Source organism: Cetorhinus maximus, chromosome 5 (assembly GCF_964194155.1).
Source record: "Cetorhinus maximus chromosome 5, sCetMax3.hap1.1, whole genome shotgun sequence".
Taxonomy (NCBI): Eukaryota; Metazoa; Chordata; class Chondrichthyes; order Lamniformes; family Cetorhinidae; genus Cetorhinus; species Cetorhinus maximus.
Window position 1 is genome coordinate 141155768 of NC_135883.1, and position 17809 is coordinate 141173576.

Below are 17809 nucleotides of genomic sequence, written 5' to 3' on the forward strand. Positions count from 1 at the left end.
AAAATCTCAGGAGCAAATGATTCTGTGATCACATAAATTCTAAGATAAAAGCAAAAAACTGCAGGTGCTGGAAATCGAAAACAAAAACAAAAATACCTGGAAAAACTCAGCAGGTCTGGCAGCATCTGTGGAATGGAGCACAGTTAACGTTTCGAGTCCGCATGACTCTTCAGCAGAACTAAGGAAAAATAGAAAAGGGGTGAAATATAAGCTGGTTTAAGGGGGGGTTTGGGACAAGAGAGCTGGATAGAGGGCCAGTGATAGGTGGAGATAACCAAAAGATGTCACAGACAAAAGGACAAAGAGGTGTTGAAGGTGGTGATATCTAAAGGAATGTGCTAATTAAGGGTAGAAAGCAGGACAAGCAAGGTACAGATAGCCCTAGTGGGGGTGGGGTGAAGGAATCGAAAAAGGCTAAAAGGTAGAGATAAAACAATGGATGGAAATACATTTAAAAATAATGGAAATAGGTGGGAAAAGAAAAGTCTATATAAATTATTGGAAAAAAAAACAAAAAGGAGGGGGAAAAATCAGAAAGGGGGTGGGGATGGAGGAGAGAGTTCATGATCTAAAATTGTTGAACTCAATATTCAGTCCAAAAGGCTGTAAAGTGCCGAGTCGGAAGATGAGGTGCTGTTCCTCCAGTTTGCGTTGAATTGCCTCTTTCAACAATCAGAATTTGAACTTTTAGAAGTCAGTTTGTGAAGTTAAAGATGTTTTTGATCATTTGAAATAAATGAAGCTCCATGCACAATAAAAAAAACTATTAGGGATATCATAAACACATAATTTTCAACTGTTTCCCAAAGATCTCTGGCATAGAAAACCAATATTTTGGCCACAAGAAAAAGAAAAGGATCTGAAATTGGGACAAACAAAATGAAAAGGAGGATTGGAAGAAACAGAAATGTCTGGAATGGAATCTTACAGCTTTACAACAACTATAAAAGACAAAATGGGATATTCGCCAAACATCATGAAACACTAATTCATAATATGGGATATGGAATTCAAGTTTTGTAAGAAAATACATACACAATCAAGATGAAAAGCAACCTATAAGAAGATAATTATGGTTTAATAGAGAAGCATTCTGATAAAGTTGATACCTTGCTGGTCTGCCTGGCTCAGTATTATAACATAAGATACATTTACCTACCAAGCCATCAAAGCAGCATGAGTGGAATCGATTACCAAATAAAAATATTCTCCAGTCTCTCATGTCATTGAAACATGAATACAGGATAATTGAATAGGCACCTGAGGGAAATAACTTCCAGGCTTCTTGGGATAGAGTGGGGGAATAGAACTGGCTGGTTGCTCTACAGAGAGCCAGCATGAACTCAATGGGCTGAATGGCCTCCTTTCATTGTAAAGACGCTATGAGCACTTTGCTAGAACTTAATTCTGTCTCTTGTGAGGAATCACTGATATAAATCACTTCTATGCAGTGTACCATGTTGGTGTTTTAATTATTTATTATTGGTAATGATCCTTTTGTTATTCAAATTATGATTAAAAAAATAAGGTGCAGTGCAATTACCTGTGTGCAGACTCATATGCTCCAACAGGGAGTGCTTGGTGGTCAATGCCTTTCCACAGACTGTGCAGTTATAAGGACGCTCCCCAGTGTGCATTCGCTCGTGAACCTGCAGTGTGTGCTTCTGTGAAAATCCTTTACCACATTCAAAACACTTAAAAGGACGTTCGCCTGCCATGGAACAAAATTTTTAAAACTTAACATTTAAATGTCAAAATTTGCATCCAACCCTATGACAACAGAATTATATGAAACCTTTTTCCTCTTTCCTTAAAAGTGTTAACTTAGGTACATAGGAACAGGAATGGGCCATTCAGTCCCTCAAGCCCACTTGCCATTCAATTAAATCATAGCTGCTCTGTATCTCAACTCCATTCTCGGGCCTTTCTTTTGTATCTCTTAATATTAACTAACAAAAAACCGTCAATCTCAATTTTAACATTTTTAATTGACCTTCAGTATCAACAGCTTTTTGGGGGTGTGTTTTTCAGATTTCCACCACCCTTTTGTGTGAAGTGCTCCCTGACATCACCACTCAGGCCTAGTTCTAATTTTAAAGTGATGCCTCCTTGTTCTGGACTGCCACCAGAGAAAATGATTTTTTTGCTACCCTATCCCTTTCTTTAATTATCTTAAATGCCTCAATCAGATTATCCCATAGTCTTCTATACTCAAGGGCATATAAACCTAGTCTATGCAACAACCTTTATTGCGGTTCTGATGAAAGATCACAACCCAAAATATTAATTTCTGCTGCCAGACCCACTGAGTATTTTCTGTTTTTATAACCTATATTACAGTACAGTTCCACAAGTGATGGTGTCTCTTCAAATGCCTAAGGTTCATATTAGGCTTGCCAGCAAAATTGAAGTCCATGGAATGAAAATGACAGTGGCAGCATAGATATGAAGTTGGCTGCATGACAGGAAACAGCAGTGGTGAATGGCTGTCTTTCTGGACTGGAGAAAGGTATATGGTGGGGTTCCCAGGGGTCACTACTTTTCATTGTCTATATTACTGACCTCAACTTGGGTGTACAGAGCACAATTTCAACACTTGCGGATTGACACAAAACTTGGAAGTGTTGTGCACTGTGAGAAGGATAGTTTTAGACCAAGAGAACAGACAGGCTGGTCGAATGGATATGTGTAGCTGTGGTAGGTATGGCAGATAAAATTTAATGCAGAGAAGCATGAAGTGATACATTTCGGTAGGAAGAATGAGAAGTGGCAATATAAACTGAAGGGTACGATTCCAAAGAGGGTGCTGGAACAGAGGGACCTGGGGAAATGTATGCATGCAAATCATTGAAGGTAGCAGGGCAAGTTGACAAAGTGGTTAAAAGTACAAAAGCAAGGAAATTATGATGAACCTTTTAAACACTGGTTTGGCCTCAACAGCCAAAAGAACCATCGGTGACATGAGGAAAAACTTTTTTTATGCATCGAGTGGTTTGGATCTTGAATGCATTGCCTGAGAGTGTGGTGGAGGCAGATTCAATCATGGCTTTCAAAAGAGAATTGAATAAGCTACTAAAAGAAAAAAAATTGCCTGGCCACAGGAAAAGGGTAGGGTAGTGGGACTAGCTGGGTTGCTCTTACAGAGAGCTGACATGGACGGAGAGGGTAGAGAGAGATTGCTTGTGCACTGTTAGACCATGGAGCTAATTGTAGCTGAGCCCAATTTTTTCCTAAACTGACCAGCGGACATTACTAGTCATGTCTATTTTAATGATATCATCTTCCACCCCAGTGCTTTCCTTTATCCTCAATGAGGATTCTCCTCCCTCCCGAAGATGGTTGACAGTGCCCTCGACTATGTCTGTCCCATTTCCACACTACTGCCTTCACTCCTTTCCTCCCTCCCATGATGTAGTTCCCCTTGTCCTCACCTTCCATTCCACCAGCCTCCACATTCAATGGATCATCCTTCGCTATTTCCGCCACCTTCAGCATGATGCCACCACCAAACACATCTTCCACTTCCTTCCTCTTTTAGCACTTTGAAGGGACTATTCTCTACTCCAGGCCCACTCTTCTGTCCCCCCGGCACAACACTCGCACCACTTCCCATGGCAACTTCCTGCCCTTTCACCTCTTCCCTTTTCACCATCCAGGGCCCCAAACATTCTTCAAGGTCAATTAGTGATTTACTTGTGCTTCTTTCAATCTGTTTTTGCTGATCACAATGTACATGGGAGACCAAATGTAGACGGGATGATCGCTTTGCTACACATCCCCATTCAGACCGCAAGCTTCCAGTTGCTTGCCATTCACACTCTGACCTCTCTGTTTTCAGCCTCCACATAGCTCCAATGAAGCTCAAAGAACTAGGTTAGGCACTTGACAACTTTCCAGACTCAACACTGAATTCGATAATTTCAGATAATAACCAGACAGCAGTGATTGGTAATGATTCTGCTATTATCTATTTATAGCTCCACCAGCTTCATCTTCTGTTTCTTTACTTATTCCATTACCACTCCCATTTGCCTTGCACAAGAAATCCTCTTATTAGGCGTGGAATGGAATACTCTCCACTTGCCTGGATGAGTGCAGCTCCGAAAAGAAGCTCCATACCACCCAGGCCAGCTTGATCGGCACTCTATCCACGGCCTTAAAACACTCATTCACTCAACCACCAGTGCACAGTGGTAGCAGTGTGTACCAGCTACAGCGCGCACTGTAGTAACTCACCAAGGTTTCTTCAAAAGCTCCTTTCAAACCTGTGACCCCTACCACCTTGAAGGTCAAGGCAACAGACGCATGGCAACACCACCACCTGCATGCGCGCCTCCAAGCCATCCTGACATGGGACTATATCATCATTCCTTCACTGTCACTGGGTCAAAATCCTGGAACTCGCTTCCTAACAGCACTGTGGGTGTACCTACATCAGATGGACTGCAGAGGTTCAAGAAGACAGCTCACCACCACCTCCTCAAGGGCAATTGGGGATTGGCAATAAATGCTTACCTCGTCAGTAACACAGGAGTGAGGCTGTGAACAAGGGAGTAAGTGGGACAGGAATGAGGCAGTGGGCAGGGCGGGAGTGAGGCAGTGAGTGGGACAGCAGACAGGGCAGGAGCAAGGCAACAAGCGGAGTGCAAGCAGGGCAGGAGTGATGCAGCAAATGGGGCAGGATGAGGGAGTGAGCAGGACGGTAGCAAGGCAGTGAATAGGGCAGCAAGCTAGGGAAGGGGGAGCTAGCTTGAGCTAGAGGGAGAATCTAGTGAAAACCTTCACTGTGAAAGATAGTTCTGGAGTTAAAAGGCTACCAGGCTGGGAAATGAAAAGAACAGGAGTAAACCCTTGGGCGTGAAAAATCACTTTAGACTGGTCCTGGGAGAACTGAATGTCTGCTTAAGGGACACTGTAAAGTATAACCGTGGAGTGGAATTTTCGGTGTGTTAAAATAGAAAGGGAAAATTCTACTCTGTAGTTTAAAGTATAAGTGCCAACAAAGATAACAATTAGTCAATGTTACTTTTAGTTTGTGAGAATAAAAGTTGTAAAACTTGAAATCTTGTATGATCCTTTAAGTTGGTCACTGGGAATTCGAACTGCTTTTTAAAAGTTATTGGTCTTACACAGGTCGTAACAATTCAAAGAGACAACCTGAAAGGCAGACTATCATTCTTTCCTCTGTCCATGTTTCTCTTCTTTGGCAAGTCCAGCTTATTCAGACTCCACAGTAAGTCCTCACTTTAAGTCACCGCACTCAGCATTGTTTCATTTTAAAGTCATTTATTCCTTTGGGCCAGTTTTTCTGATTTGTGTTGCCATTTTCAATTTTATGTTGTTTGCACGCATCGTTGACTTCAAAGCTGCGCATCATTGCACTCATTACACATTGTCATCGCCAGAGCAATAGAACAGCACAGTTAGGAGGTTTGTCTGCAACCTCAGGAGTTGGCTTGGGAGATTCAGATCCCACCCTGCTCATTGCCTCACTCCCGCCCCGCTTGCTGGCCTGCTCGATGCTCTGCTCCTGCCCCACCTGCTGCCCTATTCACTGCCTTGCTACCGTCCTGCTCACTCCCTCATCCCGTCCCATTTGCTGCATCACTCCTGCCCTGTTTACACTCCGCTTGTTGCCTTGCTCCTGCCCTGCCTGCTTTCCCACTCACTGCCTCGCTCCCACCCTGCCCACTGCCTCATTCCTGTCCCACTTACTCCCTTGTTCACAGCCTCACTCCTGTCCTGCCTGCTTCCTCTTTCCAACCCCACTTGCTCCCCTGCTCGCTGCCTTACTTCTGTCCCACTTGCTGCCCTGCTCACTACCTCTTTTTTTATTCTTTTACGGGATGTGGGATTCGCTGGCCAGCATTTATTGCCCATCATTCCTGCCCTGCTCGCTGCACCATTCCTGCCCCACTCACTGCACCACTTCTATTCTGTTTGCTGCCTCATTCCCACCTGCTTACTACCTCACTCCCGCCCTGCTCGCTGCCTCACTCCAGCCCTGCTTGCTGCCTCACTCCTTGTCCTGCTTCTGTCCTTCTTGCTTCCTCACTCCTGCCCCACTTGCTGCCCTGCTGCTGCGCCATTTGTTGCCTCGCTCCAAATGGTCAAAAGTGCTATTGATTCGCTGTTTCCACATCCAGGTAACAGAGACTGGGGAGAGACTTGCTGGGGATTGAGAAGAGATTCGTTGGGGATTGGGAAGAGACTCACTGGGGATCAGGAAGAGACTCACTGGGGATCGGGAAGAGACGCTGGGGATCAGCGGAGGGACTTACTGGGGAATGTAACTCAGTTTATACATTAATTCTTATGGGAAAATCTGATTTGTTTAACACTGTTCAGCTTAAAGTCACACTTTTAAAGAACACAACTAGGACTAACACAAAGGGATACAGACAGATTAAATGAATGGGCAAAAATTTGGCAGAAGGAGTATAATGTGGGTAAGTATGAACTTGTCCACATTGCAGGAAGAATAGAAAAGCAATTTAAATGGAGAGGGATTGTTGACCTTGGTGGTACAGAGAGATCTGGATATCCTGGTACATAAATCACAAAGTTAGTATGCAGGTTCAGCACGTGATTAAGGTGGCAAATTAAATGTTAGCATTCATTACGAGGGGAATGGAATATAAAAGTAGGGAAGCTTTACTGCAGCTGTACAGGGCCTTGGTGAGACCACATCTGGAGTACTGTGTACAGTTTTGGTCTCCTTATTTGAAAAAAGATATAATTGGCGTTAGAAGCAGTTCAGAGACGATTCACTCAACTCATTCCTGCGATGAAGTTAGTCCTAGTTGTGTTCTTTAAAAGTGTGACTTTAAGCTAAACAGTGTTAAACAAATCAGATTTTCCTGCGATGAAGGGCTTATCTTTTGAACAAAGGTTGGACAGGTTGGATTCATATCCATTGGAGTTTAGAAGAATGAGAGGTGATCTTATTGAAACATATAAGATCCTGAGGGGACTTAATAGGGTAGATACCGGGAGGATGTTTCCAGTTGTGGGAGAGACGAAAACTAGAGGACACAGATTAGGAATAAGAGGTCTACCGTTTAAGACAACGATGAGGAGAATTTTTTTTCTCTCAGAGGGTTGTTAGTATGTGGAATTCTTTTCCGCAAAAAGCAGTGGAGGCTGGGTCATTGAATTTATCCAAGGCAGAGTTAGACAGATTTTTCATAGGCAAGAGAGTCAAGGGTTATGAGGGGCAGACAGGAAAGTGGAATTGAGACCACAACCAGATCAGTCACGACCTTATTGAATGGTGAAGCAGGTCGAAGGGCTGAACGGCCTATTCCTGCTCCAAGTCCTATGACAGTAAGTGAGGAATTACTGTAGTTTCCTCCCATATGTTGATCTCAACATTGTGTCAGCATTGTGTCAGGTCAGAATTCAAACCATCTTTATATCCCTTTCCCTGGCCGCCAACATTCCTTTGGCTGGAATAAAAGCAAAATACTGTGGATGCTGGAAATCTGAAATAAAAACAGAAAATACTGAAAAACTCAGCAGGTCTGGCTGCATCTATAGAGAGAAACAGAGTTAACATATTGAGTCCAATATGACTCTTCTTTGGGTTCCGAAGAAGAGACATATTGGATTCGCAACGTTAACTCTGTTTTTCTCTCCACAGATGTTACCAGACCTCCTGCGTTTTCCAGTTCCAGATCAGTTCCAAACAATGTATTGGTTTTGGGAGTTACACGTTTTACAACATAAAAATACTTCATTTATTCTTTCATGGGGTGTGGGCATCACTGGCAAGGTCAGCATTTGTTGCCCATCCCTGATTGTCCTTAAACTGAGTGGCTTATTAGGTCTTTGCAGAGAGCAGTTAAGAGTCATCCTCATTACTGTGGGCCTGGAGTCACATGTAGGCCAGATCGGGTAAGGATGGCAAATTCCCTTCCCTAAAGGGCATTAGTGAACCAGATGAGTTTTTACCAACAATTGGTGATAGTTTCGTGGTCACCATTACTGAGACTAGCGTTACAATTCCAGATTTATTAACTGAATTTAAATTCCAGCTGCCATGGTGGGATTTGATTATGAGGGCCATCCATTTAAAACTAAATTACATTTTTATAACCTTATATTCTGGGAAGTGTGCGCGTGTGTGTTTGACAGATTGAATCCTATGCTCCAGTTAATTTTTTCATGAAAACTTGATTATTATATGTTCATTTACCAATGTACTCAACTTTGTTTAAAGCCTCAAAATGCACAGCAATGTAGTAGACAATATATGGCAGGTTGGCATTTAGCAATAATATAAAGCGGGTTGGGGGGAGGGGCATAAGATTTACCACTCGTGGGGGACAATGGGGGGGCAGGACTTAGGCTTTACAGCATTAGAGGAGTCATGGAGATCAGTAACACAGGATAAGGGTAGACCCTGAGGTTTAATAGTACTGCTTAAATGGAGGGTTTCAAGGTCTAATGCTCCTAAACAGAGGAAAAAATTGGAAAAAGTTGGCAAAAATCTCCCCACAAATAGTGCTTTGTTTATTGAAGAAAAAATTTATGGTGTTACACACAGCAAAGAAATAGATGGGCATTTGAGTAAACAAAAACTGCATATATAAGCAATCACTAGTACATGCAAAGCTTGTATCAAAATGATTTTTATAAAATATTGAAAAGTTCATGATTCCCATGTGGGTTCTGAGTGTGGGAGTGGGAGTTTGTAGAAAGGAGTATTTTTCTATCACTGTGCTGACCTGTGAATTATCATTGTTTCAATGCTCTCCCAACCACAAAATATAAAAGGTTATTCACTGCTCACCTGTGTGTGTCCTTCGATGTATGGCCAAGAAGTGGTGATTTTTAAACACTTTGTCACAGTCTTCACATCTAGCCTCCACATCCGGATACTTTCTCTTCCTCCCTCGCTTCCTCACTTCCTCCTGCTCCTCATCCACCATGCCAAGCTTGTACCCCATTAACTTAATAGGTCTTTGAATTCTACGGTTGCTATAGCGGCTGCGACTCACCACTGCTAACTTATGTTCATAACCTTCTTCTGTCTGCGAAGCTGCATCACCGCCAGTATCAGAACAGGTTTCGGGTTCTGATGCCTTACAGCTTTGTCTCCCTTCACTGACAGCCTTACCGCTCATTTTACAGTTAACTTCCTCTGCAGGTTCTTCAAATGTGCTTTGACGTTTCTGTGGGCCAGTTGAAGTCCCACTGTCAACTTCATTCCTTTCCACTTGCGCCTGCTCACATTTCCGAGGCCTCCCCCTCTTGCGTTTTGGCTTTGAGGGCTGATCATCATCAGCATTGGGTTCCACAACTACTACTTTAATTCCATTAGAAGCCAATGATACCTTGACATGTAAATGGTTGTCCTGGTAGTCTGAGTATGCTTTGATCAAATCATTCACTTTCAGAACCTTGGCAGTGGTCACAATGTGCTCAATGGACTTTTCAGCGACATTCAGACGACCAGTGTATATGAATTCCAGCACAGCACTGAATGTGTCTGCAGCCATTCCATTGAGCACGTAGATAGCCTGGCCTTGCTGGTTCTCATCAGCAAACATCAGAGAGAAATACTCACTGCTGGCAGCAAGCAGTGCTTTGTGTGCTTTGAAATGAACATCCTCAGCAATTAAAGTGATGTCACACAAAAAATTTCTTTTTCTTTGTTCTTCAAATTTAGTTAGAACAGTATCTTTGTGAGTCTTAGATTGGATGATAAGAGAAGATGGAGGTGGGACACTAGGCAATGTCTCAGCCATCTTAATGGCATTCAATCAAACATACCCCCTGGCATACCTGCTAATGAAAAAAACAAATGTAAGTAATAAGCATTGACAATAGGGATTTTTTATATTAGATTTTGATTCAGCAATACAGATCTCAGGTCACATTTGTGTTTGTGATATAGGAACACTTTTTACATGTCAGCTAATACAAATCAGCATTGTGTATTGTGTGCAACTCTTAATTCATCACCTTCAATTGTTCTTTCCATCTGTAGCAGATCTACGATCACCAGTACTTCCATCTCAGTTTTTATTTTATAGCTTAACATGCTTCCTCCAGATGCAGTGTCAAATTTGGAAGAACAAAATCTGTAACTTTATGACTGGGTATTTTTCATAGTTGTTATGACGTGGCAGTTGATGTGTGCCAGGCGGACCAAATCCACAAGGGAAACTTGGCCACGCTATCACAACAGTTTTGTAATTTGTATTTATTATAAGATGTGTGCACTGAATTCAGGAGTTAATGAGTCCACCAAGACCTTTAGAGATTTTAAAAATTAAATTAAAATATTTATTAACAAAAAAGATTTCAAGCACATACATAAGACTACAATTACTTAATACTATAACAAATCCTAAAATTCCTAATTAACCTGACTCCCAGTTATACACCCTCTTTAAGGCAACAGTCCAAAATAGATTTTAGGTTTTAAAAAAACTCAGCAAGTTAACACAGTACCCACTTGACAGTGGAAATCCAAATGGCTTTCTCCAACTTTAGTTATTGGATACAACAGACTTATGCACACACACCTGTTAGATCTTACATGGCCCCCAACATAGCTTTTCATTCTCCTTTATATATGTTTCTCCCTCTTTAATATATAAATTCCATTGTTCCTTTTCTCTTTGGAACTGTACTTTACCCATAATATAAAAACTTTCATGTTGCCAATATTATCAGTAACCTTTGGGAAAAATAAACATATTGTTTATCTAGTTGTAAACATCGTAACATTCCTTTGAAATCCAAACAACACCTTCACTTACCTAACAGGCTAACACACCTTACAGGCTAAGACAGCATCCATGTTTACTCATTAGCATTTCAAGTACATTTCTACACCTAGCTTCTTTTAATAATTTCAAGCTTGCAGAGTACCTGACTCCAAATGTAATTAAATCACACATACAGAACCATCTACACTCACATCCATAAACCTACTTTACAACAAACCAGAAAAATATTATGAAAATTATTATACTTTCATAACATAGTTCAAAATTTCATATGTAGACATGGAAATTTCACTAAATATTATGCATTACTGAAATCCTGGTGATAATAAGCATTTGTAATTGTGTATGCGCTTGAACAAAATCATGTATCCTTCAGTAATCCATAGGATGACCAACTATAGTGTTAAACTCCAAACATAAATTTTGAAATAATCGAATAAGCCTCTCATTTAGTGTGCTATAATCTTATATCTACATTCCCTTGTTCAAAATCCCCCAGTCACTGGAACCTAGCAGTTTCTATCTGCTCTGTCCCAACAATTCATAATTTTAAACAGCTCTAACAAATTAACGCTTCATTCTGTGTTCTTAATGAAACAGGCCAATCTTTTATTTGCCTGTACCACACAACAGGCTCGTCGGTGAATCTGTGCCACCTCTATTGCCTCAACATCTTTCTAGTGTGCAGTCCAAAACATGTTACTCCAGTGGTGGTCTTCCTACAGTTTTACATTGATATACCATTACATCTTGAATTCTTTATTCTATACGTTATGCCATAAAATCAAGTATTCCATAATATTTTTTTTAAAGGCCTATTCACTTCAGGCACGGCTTTTAAAAAAGCAAGTATACCATCTCACATTTCCTCACTTTGAATTATATCTGCCTCTCTTTGTCCATTCCATATCTCATCACTACCTCCTTTGCAGTTTTTTATTGTTCATAGAATTATTACTGTATTTTCTATTTTAACATAGTTTGATATCTAGTTAAGTGATATTTAGATATCACTTTCTCTAGGCGTATTATCAAATCATTGACATATGCAATGAACAGAAACAGTCCTGTATTACCTAGTCAAAGGTTTTACAATAGCTAACCTAATATAAGTAACTATCAGTTTTGACAAATAATGTCCAAGATTAAAAATGCTTCCGCACTCTAACAGATTATTATACTTTCATAACATAGTTCAAAATTTCATATGTAGACATGGAAATTTCACTAAATATTATGCATTACTGAAATCCTGGTGATAATAAGCATTTGTAATTGTGTAATTTTTAAGAAGCTTTTTTTAATAGCTGAATTGTTGAATCAAAATTCTCAGGTCCAACAAATTGTTGACAGGAACATTTAAACATTAATTGTGTGGGACCTCCAAGCAACCAGTCAAGATCCTAGAAAACTTAAGTTGGATAAAAACAAACTCAAAATTTTAGATAGTGTAATTTTGAACCTAATCAAGTGTGAGACATTATCTTGACTTCTTTACTGTCAGCATCACCATATTGCATCAGTTCCAAAAAAGACACAATTTTCATAACAGGGTATACACCTCCATTAATTGCCCCTATCCCCCTGCTATAAAAGTTGAGCAGTCTTGCTTTAGACCATAAGACATAGGAACAGAAATTAGGCCATTCGGCCCATCAAGTCTGCTCCACCATTCAATCATGGCTGATAAGTTTCTCAACCCCATTCTCCCACCTTCTCCCCATGACCTTTGATCCCCTTACCAATCAAGAACCTATCTATCTCGGTCTTAAATACACTCAATGACCTGGCCTCCACAGCCTTCTGTGGCAATGAATTCCATATATTCACCACTCTCTGGCTAAAGAAGTTTCTCCTCATCTCTGTTCTAAAAGGTCTTCCCTTTACTCTGAGGCTGTGCCCTCGGGTCCTAGTCTCTCCTACTAATAGAAACATCTTCCCCACATCCACTCTATCCAGGCCTTTCAGTATTCTGTAAGTTTCAATCAGATCCCCCCTCATCCTTCTAAACTCCATCGAGTATAGACCCAGAGTCCTCAAACGTTCCTCATATGTTAAGCCTTTCATTCCTGGGATCATTCTCGTGAACCTCCTCTGGACCCTCTCCAGGGCCAGAACATCCTTCCTGAGGTACGGGGCCCAAAATTGCTCACAATATTCTAAATGTGGTCTGACCAGAGCCTTATAAAGCCTCAGCAGCACATCCCTGCTTTTATATTCTAGTCCTCTCTGCCTCCTGCCAGACAGCCAATCTTCTATCCATGCTAGTACCATGCCTCTAACACCATGGGCTCTTATCTTACTGAGCAGCCTCCTGTGCGGCACCTTGTCAAAGGCCTTCTGGAAGTCCAAGAAGATAACATCCATTGGCTCTCCTTTGTCTAACCTACTCGTTACCTCCTCAAAGAATTCTAACAGATTTGTCAGGCATGACCTCCCTTTGATGAAAGCATGCTGACTTTGCCTGATTTTACCATGCACTTCCAAGTATTCTGAAATCTCATCCTTAATAATGGACTCTAAAATCTTACCAACGACCGAGGTCAGGCTCATCGGCCTGTAATTTCCCGTCTTTTGCCTCACTCCCTTCTTAAACAGGGGGGTTACATTAGCGATTTTCCAGTCCTCTGGGACCCTCCCTGACTCCAGTGATTCCTGAAGATCACCACTAACGCCTCCACCATCTCTTCAGCTATCTCCTTCAGAACTCTGGGGTGTAATCCATCTGGTCCAGGTGATTTATCCACCTTCAGACCTTTCAGTTTTCCTAGTACCTTCTCCTTGGTAATGGCCACCATACTCACCTCTGCCCCCCGACTCTCTTGAACTTTGGGGATGTCACTCATGTCTTCCACTGTGAAGACTGATGCAAAGTACCTATTCAGTTCCTCCGCCATTTCTTTGTTCCCCACTACTACTTCTCCAGCGTCATTTTCCAGCGGCCCAATGTCCATTTTTGCCTCTCTCTTACCCTTTATATATCTAAAAAAACTCTTGCAATCTTCTTTTACATTACTGGCTAGTTTACCCTCATATTTAATTTTCTCCCTCCTTATTTCTTTTTTAGTTGTCCTCTGTTGGTCTTTGTAGGCTTCCCAATCCCCTGGTTTACTACTATAAAATGTGCTATTTGGGAGCTTCCAAGGTAATAGCGCATCAGAGACTGATCAATAGGCAAGAGAGGAATCATTGTTTTTCTTTCTGGCTACTACTGTCCGAGCACAGCATGTTTTGCAAAATTGGCCTGTACTGTCCAGGCACCGGGGAGGTTCATGGCCTGAAACGAAAGCTTCAATTACAACTTTTAAACAATTGCATAAGTGCAAAATTATACATGGTAGCTTTTTTCATTGTTGCTGTGAAATATAGCCCGCAATCTAAATTGGATTAAGAACACCAAAAACAAAATCACACATTTTTGAACTGCTTGGAATACAAATCATTCTGCAAAGTAAAGGGATGTTAAAATCCACTCCTCTGAATGTCCATCCAACACTTTACAAGTAGAACTTCGAAGACATAGGCATTCACAGATTTTCCTGTATAATGCAATCTTTCTTGTATTGCCATGATGACTTGCTTGTACACATGTGAGAACATAGAGAAAAGCATGGAAACAATTGATCTGCTTTGTAGGTGAAGAAAGTTAAGAGTAAAAAGTTTACAAAATATTGTTTCTCTGTACCTTGTCCGTCTTCATACATAAACATCCACACATATATATAATAAACACTACTCGCATTCATTTATAGTCATAGAGGTCTACAGCACAGAAAAAGGCCCTTCGGCCCATCAAGTCTGTGCCGGTCAAACAAGCACCTATTCTAATCCCATTTTCCAGCACTAGGCCCGTAACCTTGTATGGCATGGCATCGCAAGTGTACATCCAAATACTTCTTTCTGCCTCTACCACTCTTTCAGGCAGTGAGTTCCAGATTCCCAGCACCCTCTGGGTGAAAAAATTCTTCCTCACATCCCCTCTAAACCTCCTGCCCCTTACCTTAAATCTATGCCCCCTGGTTATTGATCCTTCCACCAAGGGGAAAAAGTTCCTTCCTGTCTACCCTATCTATGCCCCTCGAAATTTTATACACCTCAATCATGTCCCCCTCAATCTCCTCTGCTCCAGGGAAAATAACCCCAGTCTATCCAATCTCTCCTCATAACTAAAACTCTCCAGCCCAGGCAACACTCTGGTGAATCTCCTCTGCACTCTCTCCAGTGCAATCACATCCTTCCTATAATGCGGATTCCAGAACTGCACACAATCATTTACTTCACCTTAAGTTAGAAACCCTTCTCAGTGAGACAAGTCTCAAAAATATTTAAGTGAATTTTTTTAGAGCTTTGATAAACCTGATTCCCTGACAAAGCATGGCTTGCTAACTTACCATAACCCAGGCTACTTTTTTGACAATTAATATCTATTTAGGAGATGATCCCATTGGACCAGACAAAGTATTTGTTTCTGACCTTAATTTCACCTCCCTGTCACCCACTTACAGCAGACTTGTTCATACAATCAGCATCAGTTTGGAACAATAACAAAATCAACACAGAATGTACTCTAAACAGAGTAGGTTTCCTGCTTCAACATAAAAAACATGGTAACCATTTTGATTTACACCAATTGAAATTAAAAGCATGTCGTGTCTTTTTAAAAAAAATCTTTCTTGGGATGTGGGTGTCTCTGGCTAGGCCAGCATTGATTGTCCATCCCCAATTGCCCTTGAGAAGATGGTGGGGAGTCACTTTCTTGAACTGCTGCAGTCCACAGTGCTGTTAGGAAGGGACTTCCAGGATTTTGACCCAACAGTGAAGTAATGTCGATATACTTCCAAGTCAGGATAGTGAGTGACTTGGAGGGGAACTTGCTGTGTGTCTGCTGCCCGTGTCCTTCTAGATGGTAGCAGTCATGTGTTTGGAAGGTGCTGTCGAAGGAGCCTTGGTGAATTGCTGTAGTGCATCTTGTAAATGGTATACACTTGCAGCCACAGTGCATTGGTGGTTGAGGGACTGAATGTTGAAGGTGGTGGGTGGGATGCCAATCAAGCGGGCTGCTTTGTCCAGGATGGTGCCAAGCTTCTTGAGTGTTGTTGGAGCTGCACTCATCCAGGCAAGTGAACAGTATTCCATCACACTCCTGACTTGTGCCTTGTAGATGGTAGACAGGCTTTGGAGAGTCAGGTGGTGAGTTACTCATCACAGAATTCCCAGTGTCTGACCTGCTCTTGTAGCCACAGTATTTATATGGCTAGTCAAGTTCAGTTTTTGGTCAATGGTAGCCCCAAGGATGTTGATAGTGGCAGATTCAGCAGTTTCCCGCTTTCAGTCTCCCTCCCTTTTTGACTAATGTTATCTTCCAATCTAATGGGACCTTCTTGGAAACTATGGAGTTTAGGAAAATTAAAACCAATGCATCAGCTATCTCACTTTTAAGATCCTAGGATGAAGTTTGTCAGGACCCGGGCTCTTGTCAGCCCGCAGCTCCAACAATTTACTCAGTGCCACTTCTCTGGTAACTGTAATTTTGCTGACTTCTTTCCCCACTTCCACTTCCTGGTTTATTGCTGCTTCTGGGATGTTACTTGCATCTTCTATAGTGAAAACTGATGCAAAATATTTGTTCATCTGCCATCTCCTTGTTTTCCATTATCAATTCACCAGACTCACTTTCTATTGGACCAACGCTCACTTTGCTAACTCTTCTAAATATTTATAAAAACTCAAATATCTGTTTTTATCTTTCTGGCGAGCTTTCTCTCATACTCTAATTTTTCCCTCCTTATTAGTCTTTTAGTAATTTTTTGCTGTTCCTTGTATTCTGTCTAATCATCTGGCCTTCCACCTATCTTTACACAATTATGTTTGTTGTGGAATTGCTTAACTCTTACCACATGCTGCTTACACTGTTTGGCATGCAAGTAGTCCTGTGTTGTAGTTTCAACAGGTTGACACCTCATTTTTAGGTATGCCTGGTGTTGCTCCTGGCACACCCTCTTGCGCTCTTCATTGAACCAGGATTGATCAGCCGGCTTGATGGTAATGGTAGAGTGGGGGGTGTGCCAGTCCATGAGGTTACAGATTTTGGTTGAATACAATTCTGCTGCTGATGGTCCACAGCACCTCGTGGATGGCAAGCTTCAAGTTGCTAGATCTGTTCAAACAGAAGCATCTGCAACAGGCAGATTGGTGAGGATGAGGTCAAATAGATTTTTCCCTCTTGTTGGCTCCCTCACCAGCTGCCACAAACCTAGTCTAGCAGCTATGTCCTTTAGGACTCGGTCAGTAGTGGTGCTACCAAGCCATTCTTGGTGATGGACATTGAAATTCCCCCATTGTGTCCTTGCCACCCTCAGTGCTTCTTCCAAGTGGTGTTCAACATGGAGGAGTACTGTTTCATCAGCTGAGGGGCGTAATCGGTGGGGGGTTTGTGCGGTAAATGCTAATCAGCAGGATGTTTTTTTGCCCATGTTTGACCTGATGCCTGCTTTATGGAGTCTGTAGTCAATGTTGAGGATGGCCAGGACATACCCAGGAATGGTGATGTCTGGGACATTGTTTGTAAGGTATGATTCTGAGAGTGAGACTATGTCAGGCTTTTCCTTGATTAATCTGTAACCCAGCTCTCCCAATTTTGACACAAGCCCCCAGGTTTTAGTAAGGAGGACTTTGCAGGGTTGAAAGGCCTGGGTGTGCCATTGTCATTTTTAGTGCCTAGGTTGATGTCGGGTGGTCTGTCCAGTTTCATTCCATTTTTGATATTCTGTAGCAGCTTGCTAGGCCATTTCAGAGGGCATTTAACTACTTTGCTGTGGTTTGAGTCACATGTAGGCCAGACCAGATAAGGCCAGCAGATTTCCTTCCCTAAAAGACATTAGTGAACTAGATGAGTTTTAATGACAATTGGCAATGGTTTCATGGTCTCTGTTACTGAGACTAACTTTTAATTCCAGATTTATTAATTGAATTTAAGTTCCACCAGCTGCTGTGGTGAGATTTGAACCTGTGCCACAGAGCATTAACCTGGGCTCCTGGATTGCAAGATCAGTGAAATCACCACTACA

The 17809-nt window shown here is 41.7% G+C and overlaps 1 protein-coding gene across 5 annotated transcripts in view; it reads right to left on the reverse strand.

The window, feature by feature from the left end:
* zbtb24 (zinc finger and BTB domain containing 24) overlaps window positions 1-17809 on the reverse strand; it is a 33702-nt gene that overhangs the window by 12675 nt on the left and 3218 nt on the right. For 3 of the 5 annotated variants that reach the window (XM_078542563.1, XM_078542565.1, XM_078542568.1), the window contains exons 2-3: window positions 8795-9792; window positions 1544-1711 (exon numbers count right to left, since the gene is read on the reverse strand). In XM_078542563.1, the coding sequence (XP_078398689.1) occupies window positions 1544-1711; window positions 8795-9752 (1126 nt within the window). In that variant the 5' untranslated portion in view covers window positions 9753-9792. The remainder of the gene's footprint in view (window positions 1-1543; window positions 1712-8794; window positions 9793-17809) is intronic. The other 2 variants (XM_078542566.1, XM_078542564.1) reach the window with 1 other exon arrangement.